Source organism: Lichenostomus cassidix, chromosome 5 (assembly GCF_008360975.1).
Source record: "Lichenostomus cassidix isolate B80296 chromosome 5, HeHo_3.0, whole genome shotgun sequence".
Lineage (NCBI taxonomy): Eukaryota > Metazoa > Chordata > Aves > Passeriformes > Meliphagidae > Lichenostomus > Lichenostomus cassidix.
This window is the reverse complement of record NC_139486.1, coordinates 9,948,950-9,971,167: the sequence shown is the minus strand read 5'-3', so window position 1 is coordinate 9,971,167 and position 22,218 is coordinate 9,948,950. Positions and strand designations below refer to the sequence as shown.

General features: G+C 46.7%; 1 protein-coding gene across 1 annotated transcript; it reads left to right on the top strand.

Moving 5' to 3' along the window:
• Window positions 1-253: 253 nt before the first annotated feature.
• Window positions 254-21,980, top strand: LBHD2 (LBH domain containing 2). The gene is made up of 5 exons (XM_085061300.1): window positions 254-388; window positions 9,607-9,709; window positions 13,490-13,580; window positions 17,372-17,573; window positions 18,681-21,980. Exons 3-5 carry the CDS (start codon window positions 13,491-13,493, stop codon window positions 18,755-18,757), a joined length of 369 nt encoding a protein of 122 aa, XP_084917426.1. The 5' UTR covers window positions 254-388; window positions 9,607-9,709; window position 13,490; the 3' UTR covers window positions 18,758-21,980.
• Window positions 21,981-22,218: the final 238 nt, after the last annotated feature.

Sequence of the window (22,218 nt, the reverse complement as noted above, 5' to 3'; positions counted from 1 at the left end):
GGGAACTGCCCCGGGAATGACCCCTCCGGGACCTCCGTCCCGCGCGTGGTGCTCTGTGTGACACCGGCACCCAGCGGGGTCGGGGCCGGGCGAGGCCGTGCGGTCCCACACGTGTCCGCGGAAAGTGTCCCCTCCCCGCGGGGCGGCCGGGCCGAGCCGAGCCGAGCCGGGCCGTGTCTGCGCGCCGCCCCGCCGGCGCTGCCGGGGGAGTGGTTTCTCCGCGCTGGCGGCGGCGGGGCCGGTCTGCGGGCGGGGAGGTGCCGCGGCGGCGGTGCCAGCGCCCGGCCCGGGAGGATGCGGACGCGCTGACGGAGCTGCCGGCTCCCCTCTGCCGCCGTGCATGGGCGGCGGGCGGCTGCCGCCTCGCCTCGCCTCGCCTGCCCCGCCGGTGAGCCGGGCCGGGGTTGGGGGGTCTCCGCCGGGCTGGGGCGGTGCGGGTGGCGGGGTGCGGAGCGGAGCGGCGGAGAGCTGCCACCTGTGAGTGCCTCGCTCGCAGCCCCGCGGCTGCCGGGAGCAGCTCCCCGGGGTCCGGGCAGCGCGCCCGTGGCGGGGCTGCCGGCCGGAGCTGGGCGCAGGGGCGGCGGGTCGGTGCGGTGCGGGTCGGTGCGGTGCGGGTCGGGTCGGGTCGGGGGGTGTCGGAGCAGTGCCGTGCGGGTCGGGTCGGGTCTGCGCGGGGCACGGAGCCCCCCGAGCGCGATGCGGCGGGTCGGGGCGCTGCGGGGCCGTGCGGAGCGGGTCGGCAGCGGGGAGAAGTGCTCCAGTCCCGCTGCCGGCTGCGGGGTAACGGGGAAGAGGGAGAGGCAGAACGCGCGCCTCTGCCGCGGCGTGTTTCTCCAGATGCTTGTTTTTCCGAGTAAAGGGTGCTAAGGAGAATTCACTGAGAAAGAGGATTCTCGTTTAAAAAAACACCACCCAACTCGTTCGGCTGCCGAAAGGGCTGTGTGAAGGAATCCTGATGAATGAGCGCAGCGCTGAGGGAGTTGTTGGTTTGTGGGCTGCGATCGCCTCAGCTGTTCGTTTATGCATTTTTTTTTTTTCCAAGACAACTTTTGAGGCGAGGAAGCGACTAACAAAGCACAAGTTTAAGACAATGGTGCTTTTGCTTGCAGCCGAACTGTACTGAATACTGAAATCCTGCGTTTCCCATCAGGTAGCAAATACCACACTTACGATTACTTTTAGAGAATGAAAGAACCTACTTTGCTCTGTAAATGAGGACTATGTTTCGCTCTGAGCAAGGGGTGTGAGTATTTTCCATCTGCCAAATGAACATACCACAAAAATTTTCTTTTCATCTGGGACAGAGCCGTGTTTGTGCATCTCTGAATACGGCTACAGTCGTGGAGGGGAGTTGGGTTAGCCTGGATGTAGCATTAACCCCTCCAGCCACAATAAGCAATACAGAGAGAGAAATTTGTTTCCATTAGTCTTTTACTGACTGAGATCTTTACTGCAGTTGTACAGTCAATACAGCAGTGGAAGCCCTCCTGGCTATAGGTTCACATCTTACTGAAGGATCCAGAGTTGGTGTTCACACCTGCCCTGTAGCCTGCCTGGCTCACGGCACAATGCCTCCTTATGAGAAGCCTGCAAAGGAAGGTGAAGTGGGGAAATTCTGCCTACACACAACCAGGCTCAAGCCAGTGTTTTCCTTCTCTTAGTTTTAAAGAGCAACAAATTTTTTGCCCAGAAAAGGATCCAGCTCACAGCTCAGGATTTCGATAATTAATACGCCGTTTAAAAAACATGTTTTCAGAGTCAACATTATGTTTACAAAGAGAAAACAAGCAAACAGGGAATGACTTGACCCGGTTTTGTCACTTTCCCATTCTAGCCTGACAATTTGTCAATCAGGTGGAATTTCCTCCAGCGTCTATGGTACATTACTTTAGCAGAAGAAATAATATACAAATATAGTTACTACTTTCCCTCCCTCCCCACAATGATCTCTCTGTATCAAGCGACAGGCTTTTGTGTAGATCAGGTACCAGCTCCAGTGTCACAGGCTGAAGCTGCTCCTTCTCTCTCATTTCTGAAATTATGCCCCAGCTTTTGGGCCCATTTAACCATTTCTGTTTTGGAGAGGCAGAGAAGTCAGTCAGAGAAGCCTTGATCTGGGACAAATCCTGTTATTCAAGGCAGGAAGAGCTCTGCCAGGACTTCAAGGAGACCAGTATCTGCCTCAGCAACAGCCCTTGCCTTTGCTCCTCAGACATGCACATTGCCTGAAAATTCCTGTAGTATAATCAATTTCCTGAATTTTCTGTCTTCAAGAGAAGGCTTTATTGCAAACCCCAGGAAAGCTGCCTGCCAGTAACATCCAGCTAGAATGAAACAGACTGATTGATACCAACAGGTCCTTAAAATCTCATCTCAGTCTTTGTCCCTGTTTGATTGCAAGTCCTCAGGGACCACCTCTCCTTCACGGTTTGGAGAGAGCATGACCAGTCCCTTGAACAGCAGATACCAGTGCTGGAAGGAGCCATGGTGCAGCAGGACAATCCCCCTCTCTCATCAGCATGCACTGACTGATCCCCTGGTGTTTTATCCCATAGTTCCCATGTCCCCATAGGACTAGGAGAAAATATTCCAAGTCCAGCTCCTCTATCAAGACAGCTGCAACTTGTGTAAGATCTAACCTGAATTTTCAGCTCTGTCTCTGACATGCACCCACAGAAAATGCCACTGTGCAAATACTTCGTAGACCTCTAGATCCAGAAGGTGAATGTTAATTGGTTGGCAGGAAGACTCACAGCCTTGTTAATGCATATCTGCTTTTAGTGTTAATGACTCATTAAAAAAAAGCACACTGAATTATCATTTTTTAGTGATTTCTTTATTTTTAGCTGTGTGTTGTCCTAACCCTCCATCTTCCCTGTTCCTACTGTGGTAGGACATGGTGTTCTCATATCCAACATCTTGGGCTAGGGCAACTTCCCATGCTTGGAAATTCAATTTAGGTGACAGAGTTTTCCTGGAGAAAACCAGCTGCATCTCTGGTGTTAGGTTGTGATGTCGTGACACCTGTGGTTCTGCTGTTGATTGCCAAAGGGGAATATTAATAATCACTTAGTCTATTCTAGTAGTCTTTGTTCTCTTAGGAGTGTCTGGTGGGCTCTTGTTTGCTTTTTTTAAAAACAAAAAAATCCTAACACTTTTGCTTCATTTGCCCTACTAAATTCTCCACTAAATGCTCAATATTGTATCATGTTATAGCATTGAGAGCACTGTATTCCAATTTCCCTGAAGTTACAAGGAAATAACTAATTTGTCTTTTAAGTAAATACTATTGTATCTGACTGCACTTCCTCATCTCTGTTACCCAGAAATGAGCCCAGTGATAAACTATCCAGAGTATTCTTTCACGGTGCCAGAAAGACATCAAACGTTTTGCAACCCATTTTCCATGACATTTCCATCTGAGAACAACGTACTCTGTGTTGATGCTCTAAGATGTTTTTTCCCCATTCCTCTGCTTGTGGGACTGTGGCATAAATTCAGGACTATCCTGAAATACCTAGGGAATGTTAGAAAGAAGCACAGGAAGCCAATTTTAATCTGTCACCAATTCCCACGGGTGCTGCAAGGTGAGGGACAATTGTGGTCTGAAATATGAGTGATGATAGAATCTTCATGTTCCAGAGAATATCCCAGAAATAAAACAGTTTCTTTCTGAGAGCCTTTAGTAAGGGTTGCTCTGAGTTAAAAGGAACAACATAGTTATTTGTAAGGTGCTGGCTTTGTAAGGTTGTTATGGGAAATTAAAGCCTATGCAGAATCCCTCTGCTCAGCGCAGACATCTCTGATCCCAAAAGCAAGTTCTCAGATGAGAGAGTATTTGCACAGCAAGTACCAGAAGAGATACCTCTAAAACATTTAACAGCTTGTTGAGGCTTATCTCTAATTTTGATGGAGCTGTTTTCTTAATGAGTTCCTCTCACATCAATTAGCTGCCGAATCTGATGTTCAAAAAATAAATCCAAACTTTCTCTTGGCACATGGTTCCATGAGGGCTCTGTGGAGATTTCCACTATATCGAGGTCTACCAGCAGAGGAGCTGGCTTAGTCATTCTTCCCATCTGCTCTACTTCTTCCTCCCTCCACTGCTCTACACATGCTTCCTGGCTGTCTGCTCCCCTTCGCTATCTCCAAGCATCCTGTCTGGCTGCCCCACCTCCTCTCCTGCCGTACCTATCCCTTGTGGCATCTTCCACGGGGAAGCTCAGGTAGTTGAGTGCTGAGATCAAAGAGCTGAAAGAGATGAGCTGCTTTAAAGCAGCCAGGAGAAAAGAAAAAGCAAAAAGAAGAATCCACCAAGGAAGCACCCATAGCAAGTAGCATTGTAAATATAATTTGAAAAAGCTTTGAGTTGAATCACCCCCAAATCATGAGACTGCTTTAAAACTTGTGATAGTTAAACACAGGCACATTTTACTTCTTTTTACTTCTTCATTGACCATTTATGAATCTAGTTTTTAACTCCTTTTTGACCATTTATGAATCTAGTTTTTAACTCCTTTTTGCCAAGAGGGCCAGCAGGAATTTGGACAGCTACAGCAAACTGGAAGTTGAGGTTTGTGTGTAGCCATGGTGCTCCAGGAGCTGGGGGATGTCAGAAGAACCAGTGGCTCCCCAATGGCTCATTGTGCAATGCTGGGAGTCAAGGAGGTTGAGTTAGAGTCATCTGCCAGCACCGACCCTTTGCAAGCCTGTGTTTTGTAGTGCTGGGAGTCCACGGATGAGTGTCTGAGAAATTCCCCAGGGTGGTATTTACCCCAGTAGCTTCTTTGGAGCAGAAACAGTAAAAACTGCAGTTCTCCGCAAAGTTAGCGGTGAGAGGCAGCACGGTCTGGAAATAGCAGCCTCCTACCCCTTTTCGCTCTCCCAAACTACGTGCTGAGTCTCATGCTGAAATGCCTCAGCTCCTCACTTGGAGAGCCGTTTCATCTCACTGTTTCCTGAGAGAGATCGACATCTTCTGTGGAGCACACGCTGCTGAGGAGAGGAAGGCAGCTTTGGCCTGCGGAGAGCAGAACTCAAGTACTGCGTGGGTGGCCGAAGACAAGAGCTTCTGAAACGAGGGAACAGAACAGATCTCTAATCTCCAGACTCTGACACATATCGCACTTTTCTCAGTTGCTTAGGAAAGAGATTTGCATCCAAAAAGAAGTGGGAGGTTTAAATAGGAGTTCATACATTTATCTTCTGTGGTCCATGCGGTGATTTACATTTTGCTAGTCCCATGGAATCCACAAAACTTTGTAAAGTGCATCCATTACAAACGTGCAACCAGGGGAAACAAAGTCCCTGTCCAAGTTCCTACCCGCAGTGTCCAAAAGCTGAGCTGAGTAGAAGTCAGGGAAACTGGAGGCTGTGTGGTGTCACTGAGGTAAGTGCTTGTTTTGGGTTGTGCCAAGATGCTGAAGTTACTGTCCCACCCTCAGCAAAGGCACTGGGCATGGTCCTGCCTGCGGATGGCTCAGGCCACCTGTGTGATTCTCAGCCACAGTTCCATCCTTGTGGGACTAACAGAAGGCTGAGACATAGAAGAGTTAGATCCACAGAGGCACCTGGCTGTGGAAAATGCCAGCTGACATTCCTTGCAGGGACATGGACCTTCTTGTACTGCGTGAGCACCCCTTCATGGCTTCACCCACCACAGCTGTAGCTCTGTGGATGGGATTGCCCACTCCTCCACCCTGGCTGAACTGACAACCTGCTCTGCTCCAGCAGAGTGGCCTGAATAAGGCATCCTTTCTTCTTCTGGGTGGAAAAACCTCCTTTGACCTGTTTGTTTATTGGGACTTGCTGAGCAGGATTTTCCTGTGACCCATCGAAATTTTCCACTCTGCAAAATGCAAGCAGCTGACTGTTGCTTCTCTCCCACCCAACGCCATTCTTATGCACACCCTGTCCCAATTTCCCTTGTAATCAATAGCAGGGGTTTCTTTTTGTGTCACACACAAAGTCTTGACTCCGTGAATGAAGAAAAGTCTGCATTTATCCAGGGGCTGAGGTGGGGTGAGGGGGAAGGTGAGGCTTGGATGCCCAAGGCTGAGCTCCAGGTTTGTTTGCTGCAGTGTCTGGAGTCAGAGCAAGTGGTGTGTGTGCTGTGATTGCACTGGTGAGCACCCAAAACTCCATCCTTACGGCTCTCCCGTGCACCAGGCTGAGCCTGCAGGGCCATGTGGAGGGTGTCTATCCAGCACAATTTAAGTACAGGGCTGGAAAAGCCTTTGGGATTGTCCCATTGAAATAAGGAGGGGAGGGCTCCCGTTTCTGCCCTGCCAGAAAAATTATAGATTTTCAAGTGTAGCAGTGGTTCAAGGCCAATTTCTGCCTCCTATCTACACTTCGTTAGAAGGTGCACCTTCAATGTGGTATTGTTAGGCTGTTATCACAATATTTCCATGAGTGCTCAGTGGGAAATGATTAATTTGGGAAGCCTGGAAAGGGAGCAGAGTGTCCTGCAGTCCCTGCTAATCTAGCAGCAGCTCTGGCATCCTGAGGTCAGGTCTCACTTTGCCACCCAGTTGTCTCCAGCACTGGGGCAGCTCAGGGAGAAGGGGTGATGTTTTCAGAGTAGGAGGAATCTCTAAATAGAAGTGCCCTTATTTTGGAGGTGTAGCTGCCTGTCAGGGAAGAGCTGGGGGCTCAGAGCCTCTGAAACATGTTCCTTTAGCAAGTGGACAATCTGTGGGCTGCTAGGATTGCAACCTGTGGCCAGTTCCTGTTTCTGTCCTGCCTAATAAAGCATACTTGCTTAAAAAACATCTACTTTGTGATTCACAGTGGATTTATCCCAAAAAGAGGCCTCTGCTACTGTACCTGGTGGAATCCTCTCCCCCCATGGAGAGCAGACTCAGGAGAAACCCCCAGGCTGGGCTTCCCATGCACCCCAGCTGACCAGAACTGCTGCCCAATATCCTGCTTGTGCTCCAGCACCAGTTGTTCTCCTGTGGGTGGTAAGACAACCCTGCTGGGACAGACTGTATCTGTCCTCAGCTTGTAGAAGCTGCAAACATGCAATGTGTTCCAGGTGCTTTCCAAAGTGGGAGAGAAGCCCAGAGAGCACCTTTTGGTGCCTGTGCTTGTGACCCATGCCAGCAGCACAGGTGGAAATTCATCCTTTGTGTGAGCTGAGAGGCCTTGGTCTGGGCAAAGGGACCACCACTGAAGCATTCCTTGGTCTCACTGGTGAAAACTCAGGAAATCTTAGGATTCCCTTGCTTGATACTATGGCTCCTAAAGAGGCAAGACATGACCAGCTCATTGAAGCAGGCTCTAAATCAACTGCTCTTTGCTGGGATCTACAGCCAGGTCCTGCAAGCCCAGAGGAGGAGTGGCCAGGCAGTACCACTGTTCTCTGAGATTTGACTTGGTCACTGTTAATGGCAGTACAGCTGTGTTGGTGCTCCTGCAGCCAAGGAAGAAGCTGGTTATCAAGCTGAGGCAAAGGAGGGCAAATTATTTTGGCAGCAGAAGATGGGTGGGTTGGAAGAGGGTGTGTTGAGCAAAAGGGCTCCAGGCTGGAAAGCAGCAAAGGTGGGTAAAAATAAGGAGAGATAAGCAGAGAAAGGTTTTACTTGGGTAATTTCCAGATGGTAATTTCCATTGCAGTAAAAGCTCATTGCGTGGTCTCTGTAGCTGTGCTTTGTTTTTAAAAGATTAAGCAGTGTCACAGAAGGAAGGGTTTTAGTTTATGTTTCCTCTATTGTCAGCCAAAGAAGATAATCACATCTATTAGGTAGGTAAAGAGAGTTTTCTCTTCACAGAATAAGTGCATTCTGATAGTTCTTCTGTATACTGGAAACACTGAACTCTACAACAGTCTTGACTGGGAAGTTTTCCTGGTTTTAAATATGGCTGTGGTACTGGGAGAAGGGGCATTTCCCATGCTGCAGTCCTGAAGTGATTTCCTTTCTTATGGCAGGTTTCAAGTAGCTGAGCACCAGGGGCTGGCATGCCCTGTCACCACTGCATGCACCACAGGACAGAGCTGCCCAAAACACCAGAGAGGGGATTGGGCTTGGGTCAGTTAAATCCAGAAGTCCTTTGCTGAGACTGGAAAGCAATGGATGTGGGTTTAATTAATTCAGTGCTGCATGTATTGTATACCACTAACCAGTCATCTGAAGATGCCTCTGAATAGCAAGTGGCCTGGCTTGGATTCCAACCAGTGACCATGTGGTGCCTGGTTCCTTATCTCTTCCACCCTTTTGTCTCTCACTGACAGGTGACTCAGTGTAATAATTGTTCTTATTACATCCAGTCCTTTCTGAAGCAGACATTGAAGGTAGATAAGTTTGAGCTTAATTTTCAAAGGTTTAATAATAGCAGCTTTGTAACAGGTTGTGGGATAAAAATCTTCTTCCTAGGGCATTGGACAGCATGGTATCGGATGCTCCCTTGTTTTTATAAGAGAAAAGCATTGAGTGTAGTCATGAATTTTTAAGGGACAAAAACATTAGCTTCTCTGAAGTTGGTTTGGTCACTGGTTAGGAAGGAAAATTGCCAGACAAGAATTAAACCTTCTGAATTGAATCCTGGGGATGGAGAAGTGATTTCCTGCTTCCCTAATTTTCAATAAGCGTGGCCTGTGGCACGAGAAGAAACTCCAGAATGCAATGCACATTTTTTCCTTTGCCACTGTTTTTGAATAAAATCAGTGTGCAGTTAATCCAGTGTTATAAATCTTGGTAGGAAGGCTTCCAGAGCAGGTAGATTTGTTTAATCATTTGGGCTGGAATCCAAACCACTGGAGGATATAAAATATATACACTAGTGCCATTCACTTCACTGAAAACACCTTTTTCCCATCCAAGGAAATAGCTGTGGCTGGCATGAATTTATATTTGGAAAGCTGTAGGGCTAAACAAATTTCTCAGAAAATCATCTCTGGCCAAGATACTGACTGTATTTCTGCACTGTAACTCCTCAAGCTCATCAGCTAAGGCTTTCTGACAGAGAAGTCATCAGAAATCAGTGATTCACACTTTGAAATGGTGGGATCCTCACCTCTGCTCAGCAGGCTCCCTGTCCTGATACCAGTCAAAGTATTACCTTCAAATTGGAGTAGATCTTTCAAAAAATCACCTCCCCTGTGACTTCTGAAAGAACTGTGCAGTAATGCAATCTTAATAGATCCTTCTTTGAGCATATGCTGTCTTCTTTGTGTCGTGATCAGTAGAACCATGTCACAGTAAACAAACTGATCCTGCCAAATAAGCAAATGCATTTTTATTTTCCAATTTTCCAACCAGCAATGCAGTTTCTGTATGGGAGGATTTCAGAGTGTCCCAGTTTCAGCAGTTTTTGTGTAACTCAAACTAAGGAATAAGGTTTAGCATCACAAAGAGTCAGATTGTGAGGTGTTTTACCTGAGAGCTTTAGGTGCTTTGGTACATTAATTGCCTCAGTAATTCACAAGGTGATCTATGAGCTTTGTCCTTAGCGAGATCAAATCCCATCTCGCACAGAAAATGACACAGACTTTCAAAGAGGGAATTTCTGCAGCAAGCTTTCGGCAGAGCTCTTTCACACCAATGCCTGCCAGCGTTGTCCCTTTGGTCACAAGCTCTGACCCTGCTGTATTGTCTCTTCCAGGCACTTCTAGGATTTGACTGAGTTTGCACGACACTTCATCAGCGACGCAGACGCCTGCAGCAAGGACAGTTTTTGGAAGTGACACCCATTGATGTGATTGAAGGTAATGTGCTCTCTTCTGTCATTGCCCTGTATTGTTGCTTATCCTCCATAGAGCCTCACACTGTCCCCTTTGCTGTTCCCTTTGCTGCCCGTCCTGGCTGGGGAGCTGAGAGCAGGATCAGGTCTCGGTTCAGAGCATATCTGAGAATCCCCCAGGCTGACCCTTGCTTCAGGTAGCAGCTCTTCCTATCCATGGCTCAGCTTGTCCCATAAAATGTGTGCTCCTGTCCTTGAAGAAATGCTTCCTTGCATCACACAGCCTTGCCTGTTTTCCGTAAGGTCTGCACATTTCTGAATCCTGAAGCTGGTCTTCATTCAGATACTGTTTCTCCCCCATGAATTTCACAGGTCAGTTCTGCCCTCTGTTCAAAACCTAAAATAAAAATGTGTGCATTGTTGCTGAGGCCTTTCTCATGGGAGGTGGTTTAGCACTTGTCAGGCTATATATTGCTCTGTATGTTACTGACCTTGTTAGTGCCATCATGAGCAACAGAAAGTGATCTGTGCTTTTGCTCCATGCCTCTGGAAAAAGATCAGCATTGTGTGGTCCTGCGACTGTAGCACTTCGGCACTGTATTTAAGATAATCTTCTCTAAATGTAGTTTTCTCACAGAAATGCAAGAACAGATTTTGCTTTTTTTCCACCCCTAATTAGTATATTTGTTCTTAATTAAACCTACGGGAAGTAATGTATCTCTTAATTCACTGACACGAGAATTTTAAGGTTCAGAGTAGATGACTCATCCACCAGAACAGAATTTATCCTTTGTTTGTAAATGCTATTTATTGCCTTGTTTTGCATCACTATGGCTACTGTATGTCATTGGTGATACCAGCATCCACCGTACATAAAATGAATGCAAGACTGCATTTAAGAGCTGTAGTTCTTATAATTGTTTGTATCAGCCACTTTTCTGTTGTATGTCAGTACCTCTCACATTAAAGCAGCACTAAAAGTGGCTTAATATATTTCCATCAACACTGGCTGAAAAGTAAAAAATTCTCCTGTACATAAATCTTATCACAGTTTAAAAAGCCCTAAGCAGCACCACTAAGCCCCAGATTATATGGCTTTATAAACAAATCAGTGCTGTCCTATTGGTGATTTTGAATTTTCATGTGAACTGATTTGCAGTTGCATTCTCAATTATTTTACATCTAGTTATTTTTCATGTTAAAGACCTAGTTAAGCTTGTTAGAGACATCACTGCTTTCACAGTCCATATAGATTCTTCTGCTTTCCTTCACTGTTTCGAAGTGGAGACTGGGAATAATTAATCTATTCCAGTTAAAGCCTAATTATTTTGCCAATTGCATGGCCCCATGTTCTATTCTGAAACACATCAAGTACAATCACTTCTGCCATCCTATTCAATCAAAGCCTTAAGTTGCACAGATTTTCTGAAATGGCCTGGGCTTCAACAGCTTGGAAGCTGATTCACTGAGGCATCTGCTGTAACACTGGCAGGACTGTCACCATTTTTCTAGCCCGAATCATTTGTCTTTGTCATTTGCAAATAATCTGCAGGGTATAATGTGGTCTTAGGGAAGCACGGAGCCCATTATTGCTAAATAATAGAATTTCGTGAGGTCTTAACATCTTTGAGTTCATATGACACATTTGACAGTGCATGTGTGGATGTATATCTCTAATTTCCCACAGAACGAGGACAGAGAAATATTTTAAATATTTGCAATGTATTGAATGGCTGCTAAAATAAACCAGCCAGCTACGAGTGACAGCAGGAGTCTGCTGCTGGCTAGCAGGCTCCAGCCCCCAGGACACACAGCAGTGGGTCATGGCTTATCTGTGGTTGGCAAGACCAAGACTTCATAAATACCAGCCCCACACAAAGCCTCCAAGATTATTTCCATCTAGACACACACTTTCTCATTTCCTTTTCCCTGCCATCCAGGACAGCTGGGCATGGGGCACAGAACCCTGAAAAAGATGCCAAAAGAAAGATGTTCATCTTGGCTCAGAGTGGTGGGCCCAGTGCTCCTCCAGGATCACAGCTGGGTCTGGCTAGCACAGGGTGTGAAAGCCCTGCAAAACAACTTTTCCCAAAGAGTTGGGCTGGCAGAGCATGGTCCTGCTATTGCCTAGTGTGGTCATTCACAGAGGGGCAGCAGGAGGGGTGAAAAGGATCCCCCTGGGAACAAGCAAGAGACTGGGGTCAGAGTGGAGGTGTTCAGATCAGGGGTTTGGTTGGAAAGCCTTTTGCTGGCTTTCAGAGCCTGATTCTGCTCTCCTGTTCTGTGTATGTACCAGGAAGCATGTGAATTAATTCAGTGTTCGTTGGGTCCAAGGCTGTCCCTTCAGGGCTTTTCCCTAAGCTGATGGATCCCTATGGGATTGGGTTCTGGTGCACAGCTGAGCTCAAGTGTCCCATGGTTCTGCCATGCTTTTTCTTAAATATGATGCAGTGGGAGTGAAAGTCTCTGCACTATCATGCTGCTCTGTGCTACAGCTAATTAAAGTCATTGTGAAGGGTTTCGTAGTAATTGCAGATATTGTAAAATTTAGTTCTGTGGGGTAATTGGTAATGTAAGCCTGAAACAAGTTATCCTTAAGATGTTTTAGTTGGCTTTTCTCAGTAGGTGCAGCCTTTACAAAGAAGGCTTTTGTGTGTGCAGCAGGACCAGAATTAATGGCAGCATTTAGTCGTGCCTAAAGGAGTGTTTGCTGTGGCAGGTGGCAGGGCAGTCTAATGGATGATGCCTACATTCTGCAGGAGGCTCCAGCAGCCACTAACTGCACTGCCTGATGAATGCCAGCTAAAGAGAGTGAAAACCCCATGCCAAATTCATCCAGGGCTGGTGTATTAACATTTAAAATGAACATAGCCCCTTCAGCTCAGTGGGTCAGGCTCTGTTTGCTCCTACCCACTTAATATGCATTCTGGAGATTTCAGGCACCCACAGATTTTTCCATGGAACACTGCATCTATAAATGGCAAATGTGAGGAAAATCCCAGTGCCACGGAGACGTGCAGCTGCCTGGCCATGGGCTGGGCTGAGCTCTGCAGTGAGGGCTGCAGCCAGCTCTGTGTCTCTGCTCTGGAATGCTGCAATGCCCAGCAGAACCAGGTGAGCTCCAGGGCCAGCACTGGAGTGCCTCGGGTGCCAAATGCCACAGGGTGATGGTGCTTAATGGGCACATGAGCAGCTTAGGTCCCTACATCCCTGATTTAAATGAGATTTAGGTGCCAAACAGTCCCTGATGCATTTGAAAGTCCCACTCAACACCTCTCCGAACACTCAGGCAAGTAAAGACTACTGAAAATCTGGTCCTTAGACACCAATGCAGCTGGTGTGTCTGGAATTAGCAGTTTAAAAAGAAGTGCTGGCTCATGACTAAATGGAAGAGACATCTGGAAAGAACAAATATTGAAAATATTATGAAGAATCAGAACAAGAATTTAATTCAAAGCTGATATTTCCACTAGTAACTTTTTTTGGTCAACAGATGCAATTTCTGAGCTCATATATCAGTAATAAACTGTTTGCTGATAACATTAGAGGACTCCAATTTCCAGCTGATGACTCTGTGGGGGTCCTCTCTGCTGTTCCAGGGGCAGCTGGGGTCAATGCCTCACTCAGCATCACAACACACAGCAGTAACAGCTGGCTTGGAGGCCAAGGAAACATTGTTTGGACAGTTCAGGAAGGACAGTCTGAAACAGAATTATTTTAACCACTGTGAAAAGCCAATACCTTTTGTTAAATTAGTTAAATTTGCCCAGAGCTGAGTTGTCCCATTCTGTTTTAATATTCTCAGCATGACAGAGGTGATGAACACCCGAGAGCCGGTGATGGAGGAATTCGCGCTCAGCCAGACCCCTGAGGAAGAGGGAGGCCCTTCAAGCCAGGTAACTTCAGCAGAACTAAAAAGTGTCCTGAGTTGCTTATCAAAAGCAATTTAATGCAACCAATAACTGTCCTTTGGGTAGATGCTGAATTGCAGAGCACTGCTGCCAGAAGAACAAGCCCTGAAATACGTGTTGGATCCTGCTTAGGTTTTATTACTAAAAGTGAAGAGTTTGGCTGAGGTGTTTTGTGGGGTGCCAGGTGTGCAGGGCACAGTGACAGCAGTGCCCAGGTCCTGCAGGGATGCAGGCAAAGAGGCTGTTTGTCCCCAAGGGTTCAGACCTGAGCAACCACTGTGCCATGAGGGCATCCAGCCAGTACTGTGCCACAGCTTTTGTACAGCCACCCAGCAATGAACTGAGTTTCCTCAGGCTCAGAGGGAGCTCCCTTTTTAGAACAGAGACCATTGGAAATGATTGGGTAATTCGCAGAAATGGCTGTGGCATCATAGCAGCACCACTGGTCAGGGCCATTAGCTGGCAGGTGCAAGAGCATTTTGTGTCCCCAGGCAGTCCCACACACCCACTCCAACACCAGCCCGTGGTGCTGGTTCCAGCAGGAGGGATCACGATGTCCCAAGCTCCCCTTGTGACAGCCCCCACATCCCAGTTTGCTCTCAGTTTGCTCGTGACTGTGTCACTGCCAGGGACAAACCACGGAATGTGTCCTGGTGGACCTGAGTTGCCTCTCAACACAATGTGTAGTACTGAAAGCAGACTCAGGGAACTACCCTAGGAGCAGCCCGTTGCAGGGGAAAATCATGCATTTGGAAGCCAGGGAAGTCAGAACAGAAATTTTACAAATTCCTTTTGGATCACCTGTGCATGTAATGAAAGACTTTGTGCATTTAAAGAGCATACCATGGGCTTTCCCATGCCTCAGAGACTGCACAGGATGGATGCTGCTCACTCAGGGAGCACATTTTCAATATTATTTTTCCTCTTTCACCAAGTTCTGGGGTTTCAGTGTTGTATTAGTGTATGTTGTCCAGACTCTGTCCCAGCTCCAACTCCACCTGTGTATTCAGGGCTGTTCTGTGGTGTGTCTGAGAATATGCTCCAGACCTTTTCCCCCAGCTGCTTTACTTTTCACCTCTGGGAGAAGGTGCTACCATCCATATTTCAATGATGGCCACCTGAAGCAAAAAAATGTCAAGTAGAAATGAGATATAGCACAAACTCAGTGACTCAGTGAGAAAACGAGGTTCCTTCCAGCAACTTCCAAGCACTCTGCCCAGGAGACCAGTCCTTCTCTTCCTGCAGTCTCCTGCCCACTCATCACACGCTCCAGCTTCTGCAGAAAAACACAGCAAGGCCCAACAGGCAGCTCTGCTTCCTGCCAGTCCTGACTCATTCCTGGAGGGACATGGTAAATACTGGGCTCTGGTGGAAAAAAAATTATGTGGTTGGTGTGAGAAAAGACCATAAGAGAATGACACAAACAAAAATAGTCACAGCTGAGGCCACACAGGTGCCTTTCCTAAATTTTCTTGCAGCTGTAATAATCATCTCTCAGCACATTTTTAGATCTCTCCGTGTCATTTCCTTGGGCTTCAGAAAGCAGATGAAAAAGCAGAATTTTTGTTTTATTGCATCGCCCATCGAGGGGTTGCCAGCAGGCTTGGGGATGGGGTGGCTGTCATGCAATCCTCTGCCACCCCTGCAGGCTGCACAGTAGCCAGGGAAGAGCTCACTGTCACCTGCCTGTGCAGCCATGGGAGAAAATACAGCAATTTGCCCACAATTTTATGGCTATTTCTGCCAGCTGAGCCGTGAGGCTCAGGGAGCTGAGCTCTACCATGGGTCTGCACTGCTGCTCAGGGGGTCTGTAGGCCTGTCCTGCCCAAAGGAGACTTTGCCTCATATCTGGTTTCCAAGTAGCAGGATTGTATTAGCCACTTCTTAAAAATTCCTCCCAGTCAAGACAACTGCCTTGGAAATGTCTTTCCAAATTATGAACAGCTCAGCAGAAGTCTGTGTAATGGGAAGCTGAGTGGCTCTTTTCTGATAGGTAGCAAAAGCAGCATTGCTTGGCTGGGCTGAATTATAAACTGTGGGTTCAGCTCAGGGTGGCATCAGAAAGGTTTGCCTTTAGTGATTCACTTGGTCTAATTGTACTGAAGGGACTTTCTCACAAAAGAAATCTCTTCCTAATTGTGTCATTTTTTAACACTAATATGCAACATTTCTCACCTTTGTATGGATTTGCAAAAAGTATTAAATCTCTACAACACTACCAATGGAGAGCAAGGGTGTGAGGATGAGGGTTACTGTCCTTCCCCATCTTCAGAAATCAGATACAGGCAGCACAGCAATGTTGAAAATGTGTTTGCTGCTTCCTAGATGCACAGCCCTTCCTGAGGTCTTGCCTCCCCATGCCAGCTTTGATGCCAAGTGGGACAGCTAAATCCTCAGCCCTTAGAGAGTGCAGCTGCTGAGATGAAGGAAGATAGCAAAAGCCATGGAGCAAACACTTCCAGAGGGTTTTGACACCCTCCAGATCCCTGTCAGTGTGCTGGGGGCTGTGCCCACCTTTACTTGGTAAGGAATACCTGTGTATTTCTGCCCGTGCTCACAGCAGGAGCTGTGCTGAGCCTGTCTCTCATAACCAGCAGGGCTCGGTCCAACCACAGACCCCAGTTCAGTGGTGAACACACTGCAGATGTGTGGGGAAGTTCCCAGCAGCACACAGCAAACCCATGGCAGTGTCTAAAGTTAAACTGGGATCATTCTTGCTCTCAAGTCCTAGTTCAGTCCACTCACATGCACCTTGATTTTATTGTTAGAAATGAAATGCAATGAAATAAAAGAAAAATTTAAGTCAGTGAGCAGGGAGAGATGTGTAGCTTGTTAGCACAGGTATATGGAAGTTGAAGAATTCAGGGGAAGAGGTTTCAGTGAAGCAACAACAGAGTTTCTTATAATAATGTCCTGGAGGAGCTGGAATGATTTTTCAAAAAAAAAAAAAACAAAAAAACCCAACTCAGAAAAAACCCAGTTCAAAACAAAGTACCCTGAGAGATTTAAATGATCCAACTATGTTGAAAACAGGAAAGCACTTCTACGTGTTACAACATCCTTCACTAAAAAGCCCCTAGTTCAGCTTCAAGCTATAACCACTGCGTAGTGTTTGACCTGCAGCTTCAGTGTGACAAATGAAAATAAATAGCTGGCATCATCCTCTGTGTAAAGATGTTCTCTGGGGCTGCCTGTTTTGCATGAATGCATCATGAAATACAGTGTTTTACATTGCAGAAAACAGCTCTGCAGAATGGTGGCTTCTTAATAAACTGTCACTGCAAGAAAACATGAATGTCATACCAGAGCAAAAGGACAGCAGCCAGAGGGGCTGCAGCACCCATTTAGCTTAGCATTACAGCAATGACTTTTGTGTCCTAAAAACCCACCTGAACTGAGACACGAGTGTTTGGCAGCATAACAAATTTTGTCTCTCAAGTCTCCATTTTCACTGCTCATGTCGGATCACACAAGTTAAGGAAATCATCTCCTCAACACACTGACAAGCAATGTCCCTTTGCTCAGGAAGGGACAGCATGTGCAGGGAGAGTGTGCTGAGACCTACAGCCCCTCTGCTCCACCCTTGGCTGGCAAGGAGCTGGGTTCAGCTGCTTTGAAATCCTGCCTCTGCAGGGCTGTTGTTCTGCACCAGTTGGAAGAGGATTTTTTAATGGACATATGAGTGCATGTCAAATGTAGGAAGGACATACTGTGCTTGCTCTGCATATGCATTTCCGGGCAAGACTTTGATATACATTCCCCAAATGTCTCACCAGGCCTTCCCAGACTCACGTGAGAAGTACCCCAAGCTGTCCAAAAGATTGCCTTCAATCGTGGTGGAGCCAACCGAGTCCGGGGAGGTGGAGAGCGGGGAGCTGCGCTGGCCTCCTGAGGACCTGAAGTCAGCAGAGGACAAGGGTCTTCATGGGGACCAAAGAGTCTGTGTCCAGCAACAGCAGCAGCAGATGGATCTGGAAGGTCTGAAGGAGTAATTTTCATCCTTGTTCCCCATAGCAAAATAGCTGTTTCAGACTGTGCTGTGCGCTGCAGTTAAGAGTGAGCCAAAGAACTGTAGGTACTTGAAGGTGCCCAGAAAACTGCACTGGAGGAGTCCTGTGGGCTGACAATTTCCTTGCAGCTTTTGAGCATCTGCATCAGCCACTCACATGGCCAACAGGCAGCCAGTGCACTGCAGATGAGCAGTTCACTCTCAGGAACAGTAATCCTAGTCAATAGCATGTATCTCTCCCTGTCTGCTAGCCTAGAATTGAAGTGTCTGACAGCTGCACAGGATGATTTCCAAAGCATCCTGGTGTCTCAGGAGTGTGTTAGTGCAGCAGGAGCTCACAAATACAGACCCCTGACTAGCAGCACCACTGTGGGGTAAATATAGTTAAAGGTAAGATCTTGTCTAAGTGTAGCTTGGACAGGGAGTGCTCCAGTATGAAACTGGCCTATTTATTTCCTTTTTTTTTCATCTCAGTGCTGTCCTTTTCTCTTATAGAGTGACCTGGTTTCCATTTCAGTGCACCAGCATTTGCCACCCAAACGCCCAGACACAGCAGCCAGGACAGGGTGCAAGGTGCACCTTCCCTTCCCCTCAAAGGGGCGATGACAAATGGTCTTGAAGTGTAAAATCACCTGCTATTCCAGTTTCTGGCATTTCTGGGTGGTGACAACCATAGGGTTTGATCATTCAAGAAGAAACATGAGCCAAACCTATTTCCTGACTTCCAGGTTACATACTGCGGTTTCTGTGTTGGTTTTGTGCCTTGATTTAGAGTCATTATGTCTTCAGGCCTGACAGTTTAACCAGGTTTCAGAGACCAGGTAGCCTTCCTATGACCATGGCTGTCCACAGGGATCACCTCATCTCAATGATATCTGACCTGAGGCTCAGGTTCCTTGTAAAGCCAGACTGTGATGCACTCAGACTTCCCTATTCCAGGTTTAACTAGTGGTTTGCAAGCAGAGAAAATTTCTTGTATCAGGTCTGATCATCCTAACATGCCAAGTAGAGCAGGGAATCAGACAAAGGCTGAACCTATATGGGGAAATAAATACTGATTAGTTGTTTCTTTGCAGATACTTTAGCACACCCAGCTCAAGAAGTGGAAGACAACAGAGATACTCTGGAAAGCAGAACTGAAGAGAATGAGTAGGAACTCCATGGCCTCTGAAGTGAAACTTCATCGTGAATGTTGTTGGAAAGCTAACACACTCTGAAGACATGTCAAAGTAATCTGTATTTAAATCTGCAAGGGTTTTATTTAGTTAGTACCTGGTAAGAAGCATCTGGGCTTTAGAACTGTTCTTCTAATATTTTGATTTTCAGGCTGGGATTCATATAATTTGTTTAATTTCCCCTTGGGAAACAATGGGATGTGTTAGGAAATATAAGGCTGTCAAGGAAAAGATGCTCCTAATTTTAATTAGTGCATTTCATTGGTTTTATCTTTTTCAAGAAAGACTGCTTTCAGGTATCAACAGCAGGACTAAGGGGTTGCGTTTCTACAGGAGGAATTTCTTAAATCTAAAAACTTTCTTTTTTTAGCCATTTAAAACTAGCACTGTGATATTACAGACAATAGATGTAATATAATGTCACCAGTTGATTTTGTAACTTTTGTATAGAGACACAAGGGCAAGATTTGCCTCCAGGCTGCTGCCCTGGGGCAGCCCAGAGCAGTTCTCTCCCTTTGGCTAACCTGTGCATATTTGGAAGAACCAGCCTTTCCCTAGCTGCCTTTTCAGTAAGGCTGATGCCTTTTGAAGCTCTTTCTCACTGTACCTTGACGAAGCGATGGGCTGGTCGCTGGTGTTTGTGGAGAGGGGCTGTGTGTGGTGGGCTCAGTTGGGTGGATTGTGCTGTTCATGCACCCTTCAGGCCAGGTCCAGCTGCAGTATGGGGCACACTTCTCACCCTTAAAGCCTAAAAGTGAGATGGCTTCAGCTTCCCCCAGGGCTGGCTTTGTCCCACCTTGTTCATAGAGATCCTTGTGACATTACTTCTTTGGTATGTTTGGTGTATAACGTAGGTGCAGAGGCACAGCTGCTCCTCCCTTGCCCTGAGCTGGGTGGTGGCAGGGGGTAGGTGACAGGAGCTCCATGCACATCCCAAACCTGTCCTCCATTCTGCCTGGCTCCAGGTGTGCCCTGAGCAGTAGGAGGGGTGCAGGAGAGCTGTGGTGGAAGGACAAACACCTGCCTCCCTCCTGCCCAAGCTGGCACTGCTGGCAGGAACACATGTGCCAGGGGGTGCCCTCCTCACCTGTGGCACAGCCCTGCAGTTTTGGTTGCACCACCACCTCCTGGAGCCCAGAGCTCCTGATGGGACAAGCTATCTCTGGACACCTCTGCCCTCCAGTGTATTTTTCTTGGGAATTTTGGGGTCATTTTGACAGGAGTGAATCCCTTCCTGCACAGGGACCTCCCAGAGGCTCCCTCCCACTGTCCCAGGAGAAGCACCTCAGCCCAAAACACTACCCATTGGGTGGGCTGGTGGGGGTGGATACTGCCTGTACTCAGAGGGGTTTGACAGTGTCAGTGACGAGTGTCCCATGAGCTGCAAAGCTGGCTTTCTCCATCTCTGCAGGGCTGGATGGGGTCTGTACGTCCAATTAATGTTGCATCCAGAAGAAGCTGCTTGCTGTAGGTGAAGTGAAATAACAGGATTTCTTCCAGCATTAGCTCCTAAGTTGAATTCCAAATGCTTTCTTTTCTCCAGTAATAATTTTCGCTAAAACAACTTTTAATTGTGTGATGGTCGATAAAATTTACTGGCCAGATATATTAATAAGTTTATACCTTCTTAGCAACCAAATTTAATATATTTACTTACAAAGAATTCTGTGCAATGAATGTTTATTACAAAGGAAAGAGACTATTTTACTTCAAAGCAACATTAATTTATGTACAAAACTATAGCTCATTATTTGAGGTGTTTGGGATCTAGGACCCTTTTTATAAGCAGTGTAGTACAGTACAATGTGATACTTAAGTTAAACTTCGCTCTCGCAATCTATATATCAATCTGTTTTGCCTTCTTGATGTAGACTTTCTTGCCTACACTTTTAGAATTACTTTGTTGGATGAGTGGGATTCTGGTCAGAGCACCGAATTTCACCAGAGTAACTGAAGGTTCCAAGAGCACCTTCTAAATCTGGCTGCTGTCCCTGTCACCCCCTTCACTGGTGACAGTTTTCTGGTAAAGCCAGTGCGGCAAGAGCAAGCTGGAGCTGTGTGTTGGCACAACAAGTTGGCACACGAGCAGGGAGGGGAGGTCCCCAGCTTGGACCCACCAAGGAGGAGACAGGAGGAGAGCTGTGCTGCTGAGGCAGCCAGGCTGATGGGAGGTGCTCTTTAAATGCTGCTTTTGCATCGACTGTCAAGAAGTTTTACAAAGCTCTGGGGAGAAAACAACAGCAGTGACGACATATTTTTAGCTGTGTGATTTCCTTCCAATCTGCATCTGCCCAGCTCTGTGAGGAATGACGTTAGATGTATCACTTAATTTGCTTTTTGCTTTATGAAAGGAAAAACAGTTGTTTGAAACACTTCCCCCAATTTTCTGTGCTCTCTATCTGCTTTCAGACGCTCCCTCCCTTCCTGCTCTGGATGGCCCTTATCCTATTTCCACCTGAGGTCAATGGCACTTCCCTAAATATGTTTCCCAAAGAAACAACTGAATTCTACATACACCCTGAAAAAATGCCATGCAAGCACCACTACTTTTTTTCCTCCTTGTATGTAAAGCTGCAGCTGGTATAGAAATCCCAGATTTCTTTCTTCCAGCCTAATTGCTCCTCTCTTTACTTTCCTTTCCCCTCTTTTGCGCTGCTCCCCTGAAGTATTTTACCTGAAGCAAATGGTTGCTCCAAACTAAAGCTTTCTCCTAAAGCTGCGTGGCCTCAGTTTAACAACCGTGCAAAGCCAAACTCCTCCTCCCATTTTTATTTTTCTGACCATGGGCCAGAGGCCCTAAAACAGGAGAGCAAGATAGAGAGAAAATTGTTTTATACAAATAAGCCCTATTTATTCAACTTGCAGGTCTATGAATGTCCACTTACTTTGTCTGTGTGCAAGTGTTGTCTCTCTAATAAACTCAATAGTTGTTTTGTATTTTTTTCTGGATTAAAAGCTTTGTAGAAACTAAAAAGAAAAAAAAAGACATTCAGTCATATTTTTCTAGTCTAGCTTGTAGAATATTTCATGTAGTGCAGAAAGGAAGTTTTATGGAGTAAGACATTGTTGAATTTTGCTCTATTTCAGTTCTTTCTAATTTTGTAAAATGCCACCTGTACATAATACTCGACTAATGTATGTCCTGTAGATGTATTACACCATTTAGCCTATTAAATGCCTATACTGAACTGATTGGAAGAAGCAGTGTATCCACAGTGTCTTTGTTTAAACATGGAAGGGGTTATTTGTGGTGGTGTGTGTCCCACCACTAATGCAGGGAATGAAGCCCTCTCTAGGGCTGCCTTTGCTCCATGGCATGCAAATCCACACCCAGGCACTCCAAACCTCATGCTCCTACACAGATAAATTCAGATTTACATCACTGGCAGCTGCCATTGCCATCTCTTTCCTTCAAGCCCTTCCTTAACCAGGCAGCTCA

Bases quoted from the DNA above. Each gene is read 5' to 3' on its own strand.
- LBHD2 (XM_085061300.1), top strand. From the start codon at position 13,491: ATGACAGAGGTGATGAACACCCGAGAGCCGGTGATGGAGGAATTCGCG. The intron at 13,581-17,371 runs GTAACTTCAGCA...ATGTCTCACCAG, and splicing joins AGGGAGGCCCTTCAAGCCAG to GCCTTCCCAGACTCACGTGA. The intron at 17,574-18,680 runs GTCTGAAGGAGT...GTTTCTTTGCAG, and splicing joins GCAGCAGATGGATCTGGAAG to ATACTTTAGCACACCCAGCT.